Source organism: Peromyscus leucopus, chromosome 4 (genome assembly GCF_004664715.2).
Source record: "Peromyscus leucopus breed LL Stock chromosome 4, UCI_PerLeu_2.1, whole genome shotgun sequence".
NCBI classification, from domain to species: Eukaryota; Metazoa; Chordata; class Mammalia; order Rodentia; family Cricetidae; genus Peromyscus; species Peromyscus leucopus.
Genome location: NC_051066.1, coordinates 43078814 through 43095973, shown reverse-complemented (window position 1 = coordinate 43095973; position 17160 = coordinate 43078814). Strand labels below are relative to the sequence as shown.

Genomic DNA, 17160 nt, shown 5'->3' with positions numbered 1-17160 from the left:
TTACAAGAAATAGGAGAAAACGTCCAGATGTCTTTGATATAGATGAAAAACCATATGAATTACCACAACATGACTACCACAATATCAGACTACCTAGGTAGTGGGTACCAGTAATCCTAGCTATTAGGAGGCTGGAGACCAGGAGCTCCAGGCCAGCCTGGACAATATGGAAAGACAATATCACAGCATGCATACACACGAGCGCACACATACACACACACACATACACACACACCAAATCAATAAAATAAATTTGTATGAATTTGGTAATGAATGTTCGGGGATCAATTTCTAGTCTTTGTACTTATCTCTAAGCCTCAGTTTTCTTTTCTATGTAATTTGTAGAATAGTTTTTGTTATGATGGGAATTAAATACAGCAATTAAGTATATATACAATAATTTTAAACCATGCAGAATTGTGCAAATACTTCAATGGAGAAGGTTAATATAATGTTACTGCCCATTTTCTTATTGGACTTTGCTTTCCTTTTTCTTTTTCTTTCCTTTTCTGCTTTTTTTAGAGGTAGTATCTTTCTTTGTAGGTCAAACTGGCCTGGAATTCACTTTGTAGACTGCTGTCCACAAACTTATATCAATCCTCCTGCCTCAACCTCCCAAGTGCTAGGAGTACAGGTGGGAACTACCACAACCTCTTACAGTTGTTTTCCCATAATCTCTTTTTAGATTCATCGTCAAATAATACACACTGATTTTGGAAATGAATATTATATGGTTTGAAGCTACAAAGACATCTCTTACTATCCAGGAAATTTCAGTCATTTTCTCTGAACATTAGATGCTTCCAGCACTATTTTAGACTTGTGGAAGAAAGCCTCAAATTGGTGATTCACTCCATTCTGGGGGAAAACCATGAAATGAGCTAGAGAATTATTGTTGGAAATATTAAGGCAACTCCACATAGTTAAAAGGGAGGTTTATTTTGTGGGGTAACTTACAAGTAAAGGGATAGGTTACAGGGCCCAGGAGAGGTGAAGTGCAGTCCAGTGGTGTTCTCTAGAGAACTCTGCTCGGTCTACCTCCAGCATCTAGGATCCAGGAACCAAGAGAGCTGGCACATCTGGATCTCAGGTCTTAAGGGCTCCTGTCTCGGCCCCACCTCATAGGTGTGATAGTTACCAGAAGCCTCAGTGAGGGGTAGTACTTCCAGGTCAAAGCTGGAACAGCTACCCACTACAGAGAATTCAAGTTCTAAATAAGAAGCCAGAACTATTGCTTCTTTGTCTTGGGACAGTAGGGCTCTAGATGTAGATGCACCCAGTGCTGTGTTCATCTGTCTCTGGGAGAGGAGTAGGTGTGAGTGTTCAGTCCAGTCCCCGGGTGCACAGCCTCCAGCTGCTGGAGGACTAAGGCTCCTCCGGTCTTTGGTAGTTTCCCCACCATTACACCCAGGGTCATCCCCTTTGGCTTCTCTTTATTACTCATTCAATTAGTCCCCTCTACGCTCTCTATATACTGTTTACAGCTGAAATACAGATGGAAGATTCTTTACTTTGTGTTTAGGGGAGTATGAAAAGGGAAGGCCAATGTTTAATGAAAGCACCTTGAGACTTCTAGTATTAAAAGTAAAAAAAAATAGAAATGCAGACTCTTTTTTAGAAATCTAAGAGGCATATCACTACTAGAGGAGCCTCAAATAAAGATATCCCTTTACTGAAAGTTCAAATTTTAGGATGTATTGTTTACATTAGTTGTTCAACCTCTTTGACATTCAGGAGGATGCTGAAGTAACAGTTTTCCTGAATGTTAGAGTTAATATGATTAAACTTTTACATAGTTGATTGACATGTATAGTATTTGGGTCTGGGTAATTTCAATATGTGAGGTTTTTTTAATTTGCAAATCCTTTCTAATATAATTTTAACTTAAAATTATGATTAGGAAGTGAATAAATAAGGTCAGAAACAGACTTTGTGGATATGATCACAAATGAACTATACTCAAGAATTCTATGACATATTTGGTGGGTTGTAAACTCTGGTTTTCCATTGTGGACACTCCTGAGAACTATTGTTAATTTTTTTCTCAGGTGAGAGATTACCCATTATACCATTTAATCAAAGCACAGTCACAAAAGAAAATGGGAGAAGTAGCAGAAGCAATTAAAACTCTGCACATGGCAATGAACCTCCCAGGAATGAGGAGAAGTAGAGCCTCCTCAAAGTCAAAGCACAGAACTGAGGTGGATGCCAGCCACCGTTTATCCATCTTCCTGGAGTTGGTGGAGGTTCACCGCTTAAATGGGGAACAGGTAAGTTAACGCAGATTGGAGCTTTGGGGGGTGTGGATGTGTGTGGGGGTGTGGTGTGTGGTATGTGCATGTGTGCACATGTATGTACTAATACCTTCCTCTCCTGTGTAATATGTAATATATGAATATGTAATTCTACTTGAATAATTTTCTACATAGATGTATATGATATACATATAGAAAATCAAAAAGCCAGAATTAGTCCCTTGGCCAACTGTCAAAATTTAGCAACTCACTTTTTCCTAGCCTTTCAGTAAAATGTGTGCATCTTGCTAGTGCCTAGAAATTAAATGTAATTTGACCCTGGATGGATTTTTCAGTGTGCCTACCTATGTTGATCACCATGAAATGTAATCATGTAATTTACGATTCTGTTCCAGAATAGTAGTAACTCTGTATAGCAACTGCTGTCATCCTGGTTGTAAAAAAACAGCCACTTAACTAATATTTATAGCCTCAACTGGTTTTGGTCTCTTTAAACTTAAAGACTTCACTTAAAAATCTATCCGTTTATTTTTGTAAATACCATGAATGTACTGACATCATTGTGTTTTGGTAGATGAGGCTCCTCTCTGGGGTAATTGGTTGCCTATTTTATAGGAGTCTTTCATTTTTTTTCTTTACAGCACGAGGCAGCAAAGGTTTTACAAGATGCCATCCATGAGTTTTCTGGAACATGTGAAGAATTACGTGTCACTATTGCTAATGCAGACCTGGCTCTGGCTCAAGGAGATACGGAGCGTGCATTAAGCATGCTTCGAAATGTCACAACTGAACAGCCTTATTTTATAGAGGCCAAAGAAAAAATGGCAGATATTTACCTGAAGCATAGAAAAGAGAAAATGTTATATATCACCTGTTACAGGTAAGTTGTTACTTAATGGCACATTTCCTCCTGAAATTAACCCTCACATTGACATTCTGTCTTTTTCATGTCACGGGTCTTTTCTTGGAGGTGGTCCTGCCCATGACCACTCTCACCAAGGTGCTTACCCTAAATAGAACTACTGTTGCTTCAGTGCATGGCCTAGTATTTTCTGAAATACCCTCATCAATGTTCCTTTTAGCTCTGACTCTTTTGTTTGTGGAAAGAAAAGGCAAGAGTTAGATATACTCTAATAACCACATTATATAGCAACAATCCAGCATATTTAATACTTGGCATATTTATTGTAGAAGAGGAAAATTGTAAGTTAATGTGCTCCAAACTCCAAGTTGTGATTCACCTCTTCCTTTTGAGTGAACAATAGCTTTGTCACATGAGGCCCTAAGAGTTACTGGGACACGGTGCATACATGTTGCTGTTCTTTGCCACAAACAAAACGGTAGCCACACAAACATACTGTGTGTGTGTGACTAAGTGAGCAGACTGAGTCAGTCCTCACTCATCAACGTATCCAACAATCTAACCAAACATGTTACTCAAATTCTTAGTAAGTATTGAGTATTCTGAGAAACCAGTGCCTTCTGATGGGGAGGGTTTAAATGTCGGGATCATGCTTCTACATCCAGTATGGTGGCTTATAGCACTAAGCAGCCTGAGGCAGGAGGATTGCTGTGACTTTGAGAGCAGCCTGCCCTATGTAAGAGTTTCAGGCCAGTGAGGCTGTATAGCAATACTCTTGTCTCCAAAAACAGGAACCAAAAGGTTTAGTTTCTTCTGGATGTGCTGTGATGTAATAACAAAAAGCCTGGTTTGGTTTCAGGCAAATCTGACAGATTAGCTATGGACACGCACTCTTAGCAGCATCTATAAAGTTGGAATAGTAATTAGCTTTATCATAGAAGTTTTAAATGCTTAGGTAAGGTATGTTTAAAGCTGAGCAGTAAGCCAAGCATGGTGGTGCAGACTTGTCATTGTAGCACTTGGGGGTGGGGTGAAGCAGGAAGATCTCAGTCATCTACTTGTTGCAAATAAACAAGCAGCAGATGCTGGAGCAGAAGATGTGGTGGTTTGGAGGTAATTCATCCACTAATTCTCACCCTGAAGGTGAGAGCTCAGGTGGACCACACAGTGCCTTCCTCCTGTTAAGGAATCCTCCAGACAACAAGAGTTTGAATGTTTACTGTCTACCATTACTCTCCTCCTGCATGTCAGAAAATGTAAAGAGTCATTGAAAAGTGCATTGTGATGTAGCAGGAAAAGTATACATGTTAGCAAGATATCACTACTGGCAATATTCTGAAGGCTACTGTATACTTGAGATAAACATGCCATCAGTTTATCTTACTGGTTTGTAAATGTTACCTGTATTCAATATACTAAGTAAAGTTGGTCTAATTTCCAGAGAAATTGCTGAAAGAATGCCCAGTCCCCGGTCCTTTCTGCTCCTTGGTGATGCATATATGAACATCCAAGAGGTAAAATTTCTAAGTCTACTGAACTCAAATTTTTTAAAATATTTTAAAAATATTTTTTTAAATGTAGAACTTTATAATTAGTATAACTTTCTATTAAAAGGAACTTAGCTTTTTCATCGTTTAATATTTTAATTCTAGTGATTGCAATAAAAGGTTAGGTTCCACCATGTTTTTAACATGGAGACTTAACTCAGCGATCTTATCTGCAATAGAAATGTTGCTAGGAGAATGTCAGGAGTTTCCTCTAAACAGAAGGGTGGAGAGAGATCTACTGACAGTTATAGTGACTGTCAGGAAATGCAAAGTTGCTATAGTCAAGAGTGTGGTCATTGTGGGTATGATTACAGTGATGAATATCTGGCCCACTTTCCGTCTTCTATCTAGAATTGTTTACTTTTATGTTCTTCAGTATATACTGTATTAAAGTATTCCACGTTGGAGGGCCTTAGTTATGGAAATGTTGGTCTTTAAAGGATCCACTTAAACTGTTTGTTAATGTTGGTCATTTGTTTCTGACAATGTTAGCCGGAAGAAGCCATAGTGGCCTATGAGCAAGCATTAAATCAGAACCCAAAAGATGGAACACTGGCAAGAAAAATTGGGAAAGCGCTTGTCAAAACTCACAATTACTCAAAGGTAACTGCGCCATAATGTCAGTACGTCTGTTGGATCAAGTTGATCTAGACCTGCTGTAGAGAAGTCTGCAGCAGCAGCAGCAGCAGCAGCAGCAGCCACCTTCCGCATCTTTGGTGATTTTAAGCTCCACGTTCATGTGTGCAAACTGGTATTTGTGTCCTGTCAGATTTTCTCAGTGACCTGCTTTCTTCAGTGCTGCCTTTTATGAAGATTGTTTTGACCCTAGCAGTCCTTTAAGCTTCTTCTCAGTCTCTGCAACCAAATAATGGTCCTCAAGTCCCTAATCCCACCTCTCCTTTGTTATGTAAGGTAGCAAAGTCACTTTCCTTTCTGCTGTGCCAGTGTGGTCAAGCTATAAGCTTCAAGGAGGTTGTGTTTTGATTTCTAGTAGGGATAAAGTGTTTCCCTTGATTGGTGTGTTCTTGTGCTATGCCTTGTCATTGTTAAGTATATGTACACCTACTAGGAAAGCAAATGTGTTTAAGAAGGCTTGCTGACCTCTAGAATAATCTCTACATTTTTTGCCAAGTATTGTTCATTATTCCTTTATTGTAAGAAAATGCTGGTTGCTCTGTATTCTATGATTCTCTTAAGAAAAGCAGCCTACTTCTCTGACAGCACGAATATATGCCTACAGTTCTTCATATATTATTTCTAGTTATCAGTATGCCTTATGCCTGGGATGTATGAAATTTCTGTGCTTTTTAAAGCCCTAACTGAAATGGACTTTGTTTAGGCAATCACCTATTATGAAGCTGCTCTGAAAAGTGGACAACAGAATTGCCTTTGCTATGACCTGGCTGAGCTCTTATTAAGGCTGAAGTTGTATGAGAAAGCAGAGAAAGTTCTCCAGCACTCTCTAGCTCATGAACCTGGTATGAAAGTCATTCTGATAGAAAAAAGTTTGCTTGATAAATCTGGTCTATTTATTTTTATAATACCTAATTATATATTGGTTTTCTTGATATTTTTACATGCAGTTGGTTATATGAATTCACATGTATTTTTCTTCTTTCAGAACTCAACTCTGCCAAATGGGTATTTATTATCTAATAATAAATTTAATACATAGTTCATTGTGTTATAAAAGATCGTAATTCCCAAAATGATATAAATATATATAAATTACAATTATTGGTATTTTATCTTGTTTGTTTGTTTTGAGACAGGGTTTCTCTGTGTAGCTTTGGAGCCTTTCCTTGAATGCACTCTGTAGCCCAGGCTGGCCTTGAACTCATAGAGATCCACCTGCCTCTGCCTCCCTCCCCGAGTGCTGGGATTAAAGGTATGTGCCACCACCACCCGGCCACTTTTATAATCTTGACTTGTAAAAATACGAATTTTTTTTAAAGAATTCAAGCATCTTGAGGGGTTGCAGAGATAGGCCCATTGCTAAAGAACTTCGATGATGACCTGGGTTTGGACCCCTTGAATTGATATTAAAAAAAACAAAAACAAAAAAATCTTAAGAAGCCCAGCACCCTGTGCCTATAAACTTAGAGATGGGGAGGCAGGGACAGCATTCATATCTGATACTGGCCAGACACTGTGACCAAATTATCTAGCTCCAGGTTCAGTGAGACCCTGCCTCAAAGGTAGGGTGAAGAATGGCCCTGACATTGACTCTGGCCTCTACATGATACACACATGCACACATACAAACACATGCATACAAAAAAAATGCAGGCATTATAAAAGTATAGTAATGCATTAAGTCAACTGTTTTTCCATAAATTCTGCTGACATTATGTTCCATATAGGTAGAATGTGATTAAATATATATTCTCTATGCATTTGTTTGTGTTTTTATATAAATATGGTCTTTGTGAGTTTCCTTTTCAAAAAAATGTATTACCTATTCAGCTGTTTTCTCTGTATACAATATGAGGAAATATATGTTGGTACCATTACATTCATACCATTTGATCAAATAGCATTAATGTTTTATAACTTGGTAATATTTTTATTTTACTAATATTATTGAGCATTTATGTTTGTTTTCCCATATTGGCACCATAAACCACATTACAACTAATACACTTATATCTTAATCCTTGGTGTACGGTTGCATTTTAAATTTTTACATTTCTTTCCTCTTTGGGTTTATAATGTGTATTGCAGGTGTGCTCTCATGCCACTGAGTAGTGTTGAGGTCAGAGGACAACTCGGGGAAGTATATCCCAGGCATTGAACTCAGTTTGTCAGACATGGCAGCAGCCATCTTTACCACTGAACCATCTCCCCGAGTACTTGCTTATATTTCTTAAGAATACATGCTGGGAAAACATTTGTGCGTAGAGATTTTTTTTCCAGTATTTTCACATTGCGTTTTTACAAGTGTGCAAGTTTATTTTTTTAAGACTTTCAATTTTTAGTAAAATGCAGTGCTTATTCCTCTCAGAGTTTAAAGATTGCTGAAGTAAGTGAAAGCCTTGCTTTCTCCCACTCACCAGAGAAAACTCCAATTAGCCACCTGCATATTTTCCTAAGTCGGCCTACTCATGTCTCTATTCTGATGCACACACAGTTACAGTTGACATTCTGGAATCCACAGACCCAGCCAACCATGGGTCATAAATATTTCAAGGAAAGGTTGTTCCTGTTCTGAACATGTAGAGACATTTTTCTTGTCATTATTCCCTAACCAGCACGGTAGAAGAGATATTTATATAACATTTCCATTATGTTGGGTGTTATTAGTAATCTAACGATGATTTAGATGATATCAGTGGACACGTGAATGTTTTGTGCAAACACTACATCACTTACATAAAGGATTTGCACACCCATGGATTTAGGTATTGGATGGAAGTGCTCAAAACCAGTCCCCCAGGTACTGGGGAATGGCTGTGCACACTAGACTATGGTATATGTATTTATAGTATATGTATAATTCTATACTATTGAGTTTTCATCTTATTTCTTTCCTTATTTGCAAATATAGTATTCTGTTTCAAAATTATGCATCCCAATGTGCCTTAAAATCACAGAATATTGTGTGTTTGTATTGATTAGTATTTGAAGAAAAATTTAAAAAAACTGTGGTATGATTTTGGTTTATATACCTCTGTGTTCTTACTAGAATTGAATATTGTTTCATTCTTTTTTGTTGCTTTGTTTCAAGGGAAGGATGATCTCCTATAGGCCCAGGCTGGCCTAGAATTCATGCCAATCGTTTCTCAGCTGCCCAAATTCATTTTTGTGATAGACGATCTTGCTGGGGCTGGTGTTTGTTTGTTTGTTTTAGTTTTTTTTTTTTGCTTTTGTTTTTTATTGTGTCATACCGTATATCAAATCAGACCATCTTTCTTCTTTGGTTTCTTTGTTACTTTATTTTGTGAAAAAGCTGTCATAACCATGTTATAAAAGTCTTATGGGATGTTACTTGGCCTTTTTGTCTTTATTTTGAATTAAGGACTTTAAACTACATAAAATCTTTTTCTATATTATCTTCAAAATGGATAGTCAGCTTTAATTGCTTTTTCAAATACCAACTTTAGTTCACAGTAAGTCCCATATATGTGACTCTATAGGAAACTTAATTTCGTTCCATTGATTTTCTTTTGCTAACACTATGTAAGTTTCCATCTGTAAGAGGAGTCTACCCTAAGCTTTCTAATACTCCCAGATGGTCTTAGTTTAGTTTTAATGAAGTTGTCCCATAAATCCTCCCAATTAAGGATCCATTTACTGTGTGATTTCTCACTCATGCCGAACAGTGTGCATTGCTCAGTCAGATCTCACTGCTGACACCAAAGGGCCTAAGGTTGTAGGGAAAATACAGTATGTATTTTATATAAGTTAACTGTGTTGTGTTTATGTAGTAAAAGCTTAATGAATGTTTGTTCAACACAGCCTGAGGCAGACTAATGTACCTTTATACACATTTCGTGTTACTGTATTAATTAGCTTTAAATTGTTCCTATTTTTTTTAAATCAGCAGTCTACAGCTCACATTCCTACATATATACAGGTTTCCACAGCTTATAAATACAAGTACCTGATTTCTAACATACGTCTTTAATTTATTCTGGCTAAACCTAAATTCTTTTTTTTTTTTTTTTTTTTTTTTTTTTTTTTTTTTTTTGGTTTTTTTGAGACAGGGTTTCTCTGTGTAGCTTTGCGCCTTTCCTAGAACTCGCTTTGGAGACCAGGTTGGCCTCGAACTCACAGAGATCCGCCTGCCTCTGCCTCCCGAGTGGTGGCGACGCCTAAATTCTTAATACATCTAAGTGTTTTCTGCATGGGACCCTCCTCCTCTCATTCATTACAACTTTATTTTCCTTCTTAGTGGGTAAGAACCAAAATCTTGGCTTCTGCCTTTTCATTCTGTTTAAATAGCTGATGACTCATTTCTGAGTCTCACTGCTCCCACATCTCAGTTTCCACTGCTTTCTGTCCCCGTTGGCTTCTCCTGGATTGGGATGGTAGCTAGCTGGCCGGCCTGACTGCAGCCTCCCTGCCTCCACCAGTCAGGCCGGCTTCAGTGTTCAACTGCTGCAGCCTCTCTGAATCCAGACGTGATCTGAAGCTTTTCTGTAAATCCAGCCACATTACTTTCACAGCCCTGCCACTCTGGCCCTCTAATTAGGCCAGAGCGAAGACTCCAGCTTCTGTGCATTCCACATTGTCTCTATTTGTCACTTCCGCCCACTTCCCAGCTTTTCGTACCTCTAAAGTAACCATGACAAATTTTGGAAACTTATTCATGCTAGGCTGAGTTTTTGTTAATCAAATTTGTTAATTAATTATAAAACAAAGCACTACTTCAACAGGTGGAATTGTTAAACTGATTGAGCCAGCAAGATGGCTCAGCAGGTCAAGGTGCCTGTTGCTAGGCCTGACAACCTGAGATTGAACTCCTGGATCCATGTGAGAAAAGGAGAGAACCAACTCCTCTAAATAGTGCTCTGACCTACGTGCAGGGGGTATATAGCAGAATGTGGCCTGGATTGTATACTCCATAAATGGTGCAAACAAACTGACTTTATCCTCATTTAGGAAAGTATTCCTTAGATCATTGCGTGCCACATTGTTTGGATTATTTATCGGACTTATTTGAAGTTTCACTTTTATGCTAAGTAGGGAATATTATTCTACAGGGGGAAAGATTCCATAGTTAGCTAGAGATGAGCCTAGACTAGAAACCAGACCTGTTGACATTATAGTTTGTGCCCTTAATGATGGTAATTGATTAAGAATAAAAAAAGCAATTCCTTAATTGTATGCAGAGACTATTCTATTTTAATGGCTTCATCAGACATTTTTACAGACTGAAAAAAGGAAAATTGCAATCTTGACGTGAGTGATGAGATTACCTGCTAATAAGTGTCTAAAAACGAATGCTCATTACTGTTCAGTTCTCTACGTTTTCTTCCAGCCAATTACTATCCTAAATCTTTTCTTATGATTTTGTTATACTTTAACTTTATAAAATTTTAAGTTACTATTTACTGTCAAAATGTTTTTTTAAGACCGGTTTTTTAATGTAGAGAAATAGAGACATTTATTTAAAATGACACTATCCCCTTTGCATTCCATTCTTAGTAACTGAATTGTCAGCTCTCATGGAGGATGGGCGTTCCCAAGTCCTTCTAGCAAAAGTTTACTCTAAAATGGAAAGACCCAGCGATGCGATTGCTGCATTACAGCAGGTACAGTGTGTGGACTATGGGCAGAGAGTCGGGAGACCGGCTGAAAATACTCCCTGTGGACCCAATAGTTACAGAGGACGTATCAGTGCCTAAAGGTGGTCCACATAAAACACTGCCATTCTAACAGTTAAGGACTCTTCACCATTTTATTTCTGTTCTACAGCCTAAAAAACTAGGGAAGTGTTATGAACTCAGTGCTTAATTTCTCACTTACTTTGATCTTTAATCTTTGTAGATGTAACCATCTTATTAAAATAGAAACACAGAGCCAAATGCAGACTTGAGAGCCCAAGAGGTCAGAGCAATAGCTAAGAGCTAAAAACCTTTCTTACCCTTCACTACTACTGCTGTCCTTCCCCTCAGCAAGAGACCTTACTTCCTGTGTATCTGTTTTTTTTACTGACTTTCTGTTCTGCCTTCTCATTGATTGTAAACCCAACCACATGACCTCCTCATCACTGCCTGTCTATACAGACCTCCAGGTCTTCTATGGTTGATAATGAGATTAAAGGCGTGTGTCTCTATGCTGGCTATATCCTTGAACACAGAGAGATCTGCCTGTCATGTGATCTGGATTAAAGGTGTGCACCACCACCACCACCACCACCACCACCACCACCCCCACCACCACCTGGCTTCTGCTATGGCTTGCTATTAGCTCTGACCCCCCAGGCAACTTTATTTATTAACATACAAATAAAATCACATTTCAGTACAAATAAAATATCACCATAAATCTTTCCTAATATTTTGTGGTTTTCAAAGTAGAAGTTTTACATTTTTGTTGTTTTCTTAAGTAGTTAAATGGCTTTCAGTCATTTTTTTTCAATTTCTTATTTACTAACAATTTTTAATAAGAAAATGAAAGTCATTCTATCAAGATGGTTATATGCCATTTTATTTTGTCTATTAATGTGGTATATTAAGGTAACGCTCAGATATTAATCAATCCTTATATTTTTGAAATAAATGTCAATTTCTAAGTGATTTTGCCATTATTTAAAGATGTTTTCTGACATTTTGTTCAGATTTTCTTCATTGGGTTCATTAGAGAAAAGTCTGTAAGAATACTGTTTGTTAAAGTTGAGACCACTTAAGTTTTGAAACTACTATAGTCTCACCACTGCCTTTATGGAAACTATATTTTAATTCAACAACTTTAAGAGATTTCACACTGACCATTTTAAACTTCCTCTTTTGTCAGCTTACATGCTCATGTTTTTAAAATAATTTGTTCAATTGTCAAGTACAATAAATGTTCTGATTGCCTGTATCTGCTATAAAAAATGTTTCATAGTCTTGATATTTTAATTCTTTTTTAATATTCATACATGGATTTATTCTTGTTGATATTAGTAATGAAATACCCTTTTTTCTCTGGTTTTATTCAGTGCTGGCTTTTTACCACATGACGGTACTTCATTAGGAATAAAAAAGCAGTTTCCTTCTTAATACATATACTATTCTATTTCTTTCTTTCTTTCTTATTTATTTATTTATTTATTATTTATTTTAAATCTCAACCACAGCTCCCCTCCCCTCTCCTTCTCTCTGCATGACCCGCAGTTCACCCCTCCTCCGGAATCACTCAGAAAGGGGAAGGCCTCCCATGGGTCAGCAAAGCAGCTCTAAGACCAAGCACCTCCTCCTGTTTTAAAGCTGGGCAAGGAACTCCAGCATGAGGAATAGGTTCCAACGAGCCAGGCAAAGCACCCTGGACAGCCCCTGCTCCCATTTCCAGGAGTTTCACATATAGAACAATCTACACAACTGTCACATATATGCAGAGTGCCTAGGTCAGTCCCATGCAGGCTCCCTGGTTGTCAGGATGTTCTGACATTCCCCCCTCCTGCCCTTGCCCCTCCCCCGTCCCCCATTTCCTACAACCCCTCCTCCCACACAGTGTTTGGCTCTGGTTCTCTGAATCTGCCTCCGTCAATCACTCTATCAATCACTGGATGAAGGCTTTCCAACGACAGCCTGGGTAGTCAGCAATCTAATAGGGGATGGCCAGTTCAGACTATGCATCCACTGCTGCCAGCATTGAAGCTTCATCTCAGCCTCCTCTGCTCTGACCTTTCCCCTTTGGCCATAAGACGGCAGAGAAAGAAGCCCTTACTTGATGCTGTGCCTTGGTATTGGACATCTCGGCCTCTGCTACCGAGAGAATCTCTTTAAAAAATAAAAGAAAAAAGAGGGCAATGTTAATAATCAGATAGATAAGCAAGTATAAACTGAGGCTGTCTCCACGGTTCAAAGCATTCCAGTTTGTACCTGTAGTTCACTTTTCTTTTACTCTAGCCCCACATTGGAACGCCAAAATGTAGTTGGTTGTTCTTACTCTGCTCCTTTGGGGGGCCCGCCATCCAACTCCCAAAAATCATACATGGAGACTTATTCTTTCTTATGAATGCCCAGCCTTAACTTGGTTTGTTTCTTGTCAGCTTTACTTAACTTTAAATTATCTCATCTGCCTTTTGCCTCTGGGATTTTTTCTTTTCTTAATACTGTAATCTTACGTTCACTCTTACTCCATGGGTGGCTGGGTGGCTGGCCCCTAATGTCCTCCACCTTCTCTCGTGCCTTGATCTCTCTTCTTACTCTTGGATTTCTCCTATTTATTCTCTCTGCCTACCAGCCCTGCCTATCCTTTCTCCTGCCTCACTATTGGCTGTTCAGCTCTTTATTAGACAATCAGGTGTTTTAGACAGGCAAAGTAACACAGCTTCATAGAGTTAAAGAAATGCAACATAAAAGAATGTGACACATCTTTGCATCATTAAACAAATGTTCCACAGCATAAACAAATGTAACACATCTTAAAATAATATTCTACAACACATACCTTGATGGGTAAAGGAAGCTATTCTTGGGAAGTTGCCTCTGTTGCAAATAGTTTGTTCTTTCTTTTTCATTTTTTCTTTCTTACTGTATGCAAAACAGGGTAGAGCCAGAGAGATGGAACATGTTTTAGCACAGTAAAATTATATATCAGAAATATACATGCATGCATAAATACATATTTATATAATCAAATATAAATTGCATCAAAGAGAATCTTTGCTGTATACTATGTACATTCATGTTTTATCATCCTTTCATTTCCAAAAGACTATTATAACCCTCTAAACTGGTGATTCAAAAATGAAAATTTTGAAATGTTGTAAATCATACTCATCAAATATAAATTGTCAACCAACATTTTGGCAGGAGTCCTTGAAACAGTGCCCTGTGTACAGCCTAATGTGTGGTGTATAACAGGCACTCACTATTTACTAAATGTGTCACAGTGAATGATTGTCAATAAATCATGGTTCGATTTTACTTGTTAAGCACTAAAGAATAGGCAATCTCTCCCATTTATTAATGTTCTACATACCAGAAGTATGGATAAAAAGACATCTTTCCATTCTAACAATCTACTTACTATTGTTATGTAGGTGAGGACACCTTGTTCTAGGGTGTCTGTGCTCAGCATAGGTCCATGTTTATACACACTGACAGGTGATTGCACATCAGTACATTAGGTTCCCTCAAGGGCATTTTATTGCTACCATTTCTTTCTTAGATATTCTATCTTGTAACACAGATATTTCTTTACAGTGGGTAATTAGTTGTTGTGTTTTGTTTCTATCCCTTCTAAATAAATCCTTGATACATTCCCAAGAGTGGAAAAGCTACATTCAACAGCCTGGTTGGGTTTTGATATTTTTTTTTTTAGAAAAATATTTGATTAATTCATAAGCTATCAGCACGTAATATACATGTTACTTATAATCTATCAACATTTAATTGTATTATTGCATTTCATTAATGTAGTAAACATTTAGCATTTATAATTATTTACTAATAGCATCTAGTGATCTTCCTATATTTTTCCCTGTGTTCATCCCTATAACATAGAAAAAGACTCCATATTGCAGTACTTTGGTTGGACAGATACTGCCTGCTGGCTGGTTTGCAAGCAGCTGTATGTTTGAGATCATAATAAGGCTCTTTTGGGGGTGGTTATGTCACAGACCATCAGTGCTCATATAAATCTTACTATAAAATTATACTGTTACATGACCTGTTGAAAATTGCTTCTTTTCCTTTCCTGGTCCTTTCTCATTTTTTAATGCTTAACTGTTTTCTAGGCTCGAGAACTGCAGGCTCGGATATTGAAGCGAGTTCAGATGGAGCAGCCAGATGCAGTTCCCTCACAGAAGCACTTTGCAGCTGAAATTTGTGCAGAGATTGCAAAACACTCTGCTGCTCAGCGAGACTATGAAAAAGCAATTACATTTTATAGAGAGGCCCTGGTACATTGTGAAACAGATAGTAAGGTCAGTATTACAAAATTTTAAGTTCTTTTTATTCCAGGTACCATCTAATTTGCTCAGATGTAGAAGCCTTATATGATTATTAATAAAGAATATTTGACAATAAATGTATCAAAAAACAGGGTTTTTTTAAAAAAAAAAAATACTGTTTCTAGAAAACTTTCAGAATGCATATGGGGCTGGGAGTAGAGCTCCACAGTAGATTGCTTGCCTAGCATGTGCCAAGCTCTGGGTTCAGTCCCCAGCAATGCAAAATCAGACAAAATACCTGAGGACGCCTTACATTGGAGGGGCTGCAGAGTTTGCACCATCAGGGAAGTGCTTGCCACACACGAATAAGGACTTCAGTTGATCCCTTGCCACCGCCAAGAAGCTGTGTAAAAAGGCTGGGCACAGCAGCACACACCTTAATCTAACTAGCACTGGCAAGTCAGAGCAGGAGGATCAGGGGACTGCTGGACAGTCAGCCCCTCTGAATTGGTGAGCTCCAGGTTCAGTGAAAGACCATCTCAAAACGTGCAACACAAAGTGACAGGGTAGTACACCTGATGTTGAACTCAGCCCCCCCCATTCGTGTGCACCCACATGTGTACACACATATGCACTCACAAACACAAAAATTATAGTGGAACAACTAATGTAAACCACACTGCAATTTCTTTATTTTAATAATAGCTTTTATAATCAGTTTAAAGCTATTTTTAGTCACAGATATCTCAATCTAGGTAGTTTGGTTCAGTTAGGTAAGCCATGATGTACACTTTAGCATCTGTGTTTTGATGGTTCCCTGGTGCTAGGACTCTGAAAGTGACCGCAGTAATTCAGTGTGGTTGCTGCTGGAATAGTCTTTGGTAAGATATACCCAAGCAGTTCCCCTTCCTGCTGGGGACTGAAAGAGTAGAAATAGTAGTTCTGGCTCAAAAGCATTCTTAGCGACTGTCTACCAGTTGAACCTTCTTCACTTTAAAATGAGAAAGCAGGTTTAAAGAGATGCCTTGGTCTTTTCAGAGAAGTTTGTACTGTAATGCAGTGTCCAGCTTTAAATCAGCAATCCCTTTTATCTCTGTTTTTCAAGTGAGTTATCACCTGCTTTTTAGTCTTTTCCTGAAAAGACAGTAGAGATGAATGTGCCTATCATTTATCTTCTCCACTGTGCATGACATTTTTATTGTGATAACTTTAAAACGAGTCAAGTTTAATCTTATCCAAACATTTCATTCATGTTATTTTGAAACCAGTGTCTGAGTATCTTGCTTTTGCTGCCTAGATAATGTTGGAACTGGCCCAATTATACTTGGCCCAAGAAGACCTTGATGCCTCCCTGCGGCACTGTGCACTGCTTCTCCAGAGGGACCAGGATAATGAACCAGCCACCATGGTCAGTCGGGACTTCTCTGCTGCTCAGGCACTTGAGTTTTATTTCTGTTAGGACTGTTGTCAAAATTTGACCCATAGAACTGTTATTAAATGGTGAGGTGCTGTTAATATTTGCTTATGAAGAATAATGTATGTCTAACATGGGCACGTTTACCAACCAGTGCCAAAGATCATTAGCCATACCGTGACAGGCATGACAATAAATCCAGATTACGTTTTGCTTTCCCTTTGGAGCTAGTTCACTTTTCTTTATGCCTAAGGGGCATGTTGGACAGGTGTATTTCTGTGGTCTTCCATCACAAGATTTGTTAAACCCAGGCTTTGACATTCTGAGCTAATGTAAGGTTTCAAGAGAACTTCTGGAGTCACAGAAGAGAAGAAAAAAAAAAAAACAGACCCCACCGCGCTTCATCACTAGCTTGTTCACACAGTCTCTTTTCTACCTGGTCGAAGCTTTCCTTAGCCTTTCAGTACCTTGTGTGGATGACATTGTATGAGGCCCATTCAAGACTACCATTACAACTAAGTCGAATAGAACTC

General features: G+C 38.2%; 1 protein-coding gene across 3 annotated transcripts in view; it reads left to right on the top strand.

Annotated features, from left to right (window-relative positions):
* Ttc21b (tetratricopeptide repeat domain 21B) overlaps positions 1-17160 on the top strand; it is a 77559-nt gene that overhangs the window by 33234 nt on the left and 27165 nt on the right. For all 3 annotated transcript variants that reach the window (XM_028877201.2, XM_028877924.2, XM_028878614.1), the window contains 8 exons: positions 2049-2270; positions 2897-3135; positions 4559-4631; positions 5157-5267; positions 6004-6142; positions 10815-10921; positions 15058-15246; positions 16511-16621. In XM_028877201.2, coding sequence (XP_028733034.1) covers positions 2049-2270; positions 2897-3135; positions 4559-4631; positions 5157-5267; positions 6004-6142; positions 10815-10921; positions 15058-15246; positions 16511-16621 — 1191 coding nt within the window. The remainder of the gene's footprint in view (positions 1-2048; positions 2271-2896; positions 3136-4558; positions 4632-5156; positions 5268-6003; positions 6143-10814; positions 10922-15057; positions 15247-16510; positions 16622-17160) is intronic.